This window comes from Alligator sinensis, unplaced genomic scaffold (assembly GCF_000455745.1).
Source record: "Alligator sinensis unplaced genomic scaffold, ASM45574v1 scaffold1907_1, whole genome shotgun sequence".
Lineage (NCBI taxonomy): Eukaryota > Metazoa > Chordata > Crocodylia > Alligatoridae > Alligator > Alligator sinensis.
This window is the reverse complement of record NW_005843160.1, coordinates 19,558-23,688: the sequence shown is the minus strand read 5'-3', so window position 1 is coordinate 23,688 and position 4,131 is coordinate 19,558. Positions and strand designations below refer to the sequence as shown.

Here is a 4,131-nt window from a genome sequence, read left to right as displayed (position 1 = left end):
TCTTTCCCCCCCCAAAATCAGTCCCCACAAGACTAGGATGCATGTCTTAAGCAGGGAAGCTGACTTTCGGCCAAGGATTGGAAGCACCCTGGTGCAGCAGCTGTAATATCACTGTTCAAGTAGCTGAGGGAGTCAATTGTCATAATGGCTCAGCGCTCTTCACTCGAGGCATTCACAATCATCTCTCCTAGGGCAATTTTGCTATCTGCCAGCTGCTCCTGGTCTCTCCCAGTTTCACAGCCTCTTTAGCTGTTTAACACAGCCTCTTCAGCTCTTTTCAGAATTATAGATCCACCCATGGCGAACCACTCTTCAGCAGTATCTAGGGATTCAGCTTTAAGTTATGCTAGAAAGGGAAGGCGATTCAGCTGAAGTTAGGCTCTGTCCCTGCTCTATGCAAACACGACTCTGGAAAAATCATTTCTTTTCACTCTGTCTTTCGAAAAGGAGGAGTAGCTTATATTTGGGGCTGTGTTGTATGTGAGAAAACATGGTGATATTAAATAACTTTAGTAATAATTGTCAGGTACTCGTATTAGATGCTCTACATATCCTCACTCTGAAATCCGCCAGCTCCAGGACAGCTCCTTTCTTTATGTGAGCAGTCCATTTGAACTCAGTTACTGTGCCTTGATGTAAGTGAAGAAAACATCATCACCACCCATTTACACATACTATTTATATGGCATCTCTGCTTCCTTTACTTACCAACTCGTCCTGACAAATAATATGTTCCTGTCGAGATCAGCAGTGCTTCTAATTTACCTACCACACAGTTATGCTCGTGTGTTACCTTTTCCTGAAGAAGTAAACCCACGGTATTAATTCTTGAGAATGGAACTCCGCTTGCTCCAGCGTGACTGTTTCCTGGTATGCTTGTCAAAACTAATAATTAAAAAAGATGAAATTATAATAGGAGGGATTTTTGGCCTTTACAATAACATAGAGTGAAGCTGTTCCAAGTATGATTAATTCATCTTTATCTATTTAGTTTATCTACAAGCTTTCTAAACTAACGATCATTTCCATATTTCTTAATTTTATCCAAGCCACCACAAAAAAGAAAACAAAAAAATACGTACTAAAACAACACTCATTGACACAAATGCACGGCATCACCAGTGAAGAATAATATAGTTTTAAAATGTGAAAAATTTGCCAAGCTGAGGAGTAGGTATAATGACTGCAGGTTTTTCTGAATATGCGGCATTATTTAACTATGCATATCTCAGCTATAATGCAATGACATATGGGGTATGAATAACTATGACTATGTTAACTATAACATTGTGATTTACAGCATATGGATCACTTTGGCCCTAATTCTGGTAAACATTTAAGCACAAGTTTCAATCCATCCCTATTCCTGAAAGCGCTTACACATGTATTAACTAAGCAAGTATTTAAGTCCAATTAACTGCAGTAGAACTTAACTTTAAGTTATGCACATGCTTAAGTGCAGTCTTCAGTCACAGCCTTGATGTTGGGCTAACATAATTGCAGCACTTTAGTGTCTGCAACATTTAGGACCATTTCAATTTGGGGACTTGCCATTTTTCTAATTTTGCATATTACATACAAAAAAACCCCCAAGAAAAAGAAAAACCAACATCAGATTTATACCTTGCTGTAGTGCAGGGGCCAGCAATCTTTTAGGAGTGGCAGGCCAAATTAGCACAGCTTGCTCCGAAGGTGAGCTGCTGCCCCTTTCCCTGCTGTGCTTTTGACCCGGTCAGCTCCTTCTCTGCCACTGAACTCATGTCACCACTGATAGTCTAGGTTTGCAGGTCAGATGGAATTGCTTAGTGAGTCAGGTCTAACTTGCAAGCCATTTTGCTGACCCCTGCAACAGTACATTAGAGATGCTACAAAATCCCTATTACAGAACAGCACAAAATCTTGCTGGCAGGTCGGTTTATGTTGGCCAACCTTAGTTAAAACTTTAGATTCAGCTTCTTCAGTTGTTGTTGGAATTACAACTCCAGAAACCTGCTGTGGCTATGACTGTGAGACTGTCTTGTTCCAAGGACAAAGGAAATATATGCAAGATATGACTCCATATTTAACTTTCTCAAAGTGAAAAGAGCTGATAACCACAGAACAAAATGGGGTGGGAGGTAGTGGAAGGTTATTCCAACCAACAGATTATAGTTGTTGAGTGAATCGCCAAAGAAAAATACTGCATGTAGTATAATTGTGCAAGTTCCATCCTCACATACAAAAGCCAGAGATAATTTCACGCCAGGTAGCTGAGGCAATGAATATTTCTCATTGCTAAAGCAAACAGCAGAACTGTACTATGGACCTATTTCAATACCCGCTGGAAACAATGCCAAGTCTTCTGCTGACTTCAGAGGACACTAGGTCAGGTCTGCACGCTTAATTCACTTATCATTTATTAATATAAACCAACACATCTCCACTAAGGTTAGTAGAATTACATCCCCGAGAAACTGGTTTGAGAGAAGAATTGGTCCCAGTCCCAGACTCTATTTCAATTCTATTACCACCAGGGATAAAAGAAAAATATATCATTTTGTATGGAAGCCTTTGTCAGCTTTACTGTCATACAGAAGAGCTAATGAAAGCACAAGAAATACCTTGTCTGGCTGCCGGAGGCCTATTGAATGCATCTGGAGAGCAAGAAGATGTGATCATTCTGCCCCGAGCACTTACAGGCCGTTTTCTGACAGGCGGACAGGGTGCAGTGCCATTTGCTCCGTGCACACAAGTGTTGTGAACACCAGCTGATTGCTGAGACTGGAGGGAAGGAAGCTGAGAAGGACTGGTTGAAGGGGTATAAAGTTTTGTCTCCGCAACGAACTGTAGTTGCCCGGACCATGCTGTACGACGTTTCAGTGATGGATAGGACATCTACATGGGGTAAGAGAATGCAGTATTATACAGAGAGCAAAATAAAATACTTCAGAAGAATAATTCCAATCAACGTATTTTATGTTGCAATTTTCAACTTTGACTTTTGGTTTTCATCACGCTGCACCCACTCCTTGTAGCTTCCCCAAGTTGTTCTACAGCCTTGTCCAGTGTTAGCTAACCTAAATCATTGGGTCATCTGCCAAATTTGTCAGATCTTTGTTCAGCTAATACACTGCAGCTTTATCCAGAGTGCATGACCCAGGAATCTCTCTCAGCAGTCACCCACGTTTCCAAGCAAAGGTTAATTTTACTCATCTAAACCGTGCATGAATATTTAGAATTAATACCGATGTTCCTCAGGCATTCAGACATAAACTGGTACCTTATACCATAGTGGAAAGCAAACTCTAATCAACGGGGCAATCCGCATGCTTAAAGTTTGGCATGTTTTGAAGTACTTGGCTAGATTAGGTCATGGCTTCCTTAATAAATGTTGTGCAAGACTTTGCCATGGGCTTCATCAAAATACCTACTAGTTTTCCTTTAGTTTTCATATTATTGAAAAGATTCAAGAATTCTAGCTGTTACAAAGACGTGTGTTTCTTTTGTTTGAACAGGGCTGGGTTGTATCAGTCACTTCAAGGTTCAGGATCCTTCTAGGGAATCTTCTGAAGCAAAGCTGCCTGCAGGACACGTGACTTGAGATCAGATGTATGCAGCCTGATAGCCCTCCATTGCAAATAAATGACATAGGGTAGAGGCAAGCAGTCCTTAAGAATGATGGACAATCAGATCCAAGACTTAAAAAGTGGCCTATGTTTCAGTGAGCGTGGTTGAAACGCAATGAAAACAGCTCACGTGGTTTTGGCAGTATTCATCCTACCATAGATCCGATTTCTAGGTCAGTATTAAACCAGAACCCACCCTTAATCCTGATGTAGCTCACTTCTAGAAAAGAAGGGATGTATGGCAAAGGAACAGCTGCACTCGCAATTAGTAACCATGTTGTTTAAAACATCTCTTGCTACAGGATACGACCCAGAATTTTGCAGGGGAAGTGTGATGCTTTTACCCGCTGCACGGCCCATGAAATCAAGCGTTGCCATCAACACACATCTTGCCACACAAAGGGCGGACCATGCATCTCTTCCGGAAGTCTCACGAGTTTGTAGCAAAGGTTAGTACTGCTCCCTGTACTTTAGTAGTCCTTCTATTATTATGCGTTAACATTATGCTTCTTGCGCAAAGAACCGC

General features: G+C 41.2%; 1 protein-coding gene and 1 long non-coding RNA gene across 11 annotated transcripts in view; one reads left to right on the top strand and one right to left on the bottom strand.

Moving 5' to 3' along the window:
• The window catches only part of FHAD1 (forkhead associated phosphopeptide binding domain 1), a 54,111-nt gene that overhangs the window by 43,528 nt on the left and 6,452 nt on the right, over positions 1 to 4,131 (bottom strand). For all 10 annotated transcript variants that reach the window (XM_025194091.1, XM_025194094.1, XM_025194098.1 and 7 more), the window contains 2 exons: positions 2,601 to 2,874; positions 794 to 885 (listed from right to left, as the gene is read on the bottom strand). In XM_025194091.1, coding sequence (XP_025049876.1) covers positions 794 to 885; positions 2,601 to 2,874 — 366 coding nt within the window. The remainder of the gene's footprint in view (positions 1 to 793; positions 886 to 2,600; positions 2,875 to 4,131) is intronic.
• LOC112548397 overlaps positions 3,500 to 4,131 on the top strand; it is a 17,775-nt gene continuing 17,143 nt past the window's right edge. Inside the window, exons 1-2 of the long non-coding RNA XR_003092170.1 lie at positions 3,500 to 3,778; positions 3,908 to 4,054. This is a non-coding gene — a long non-coding RNA (uncharacterized LOC112548397). The remainder of the gene's footprint in view (positions 3,779 to 3,907; positions 4,055 to 4,131) is intronic.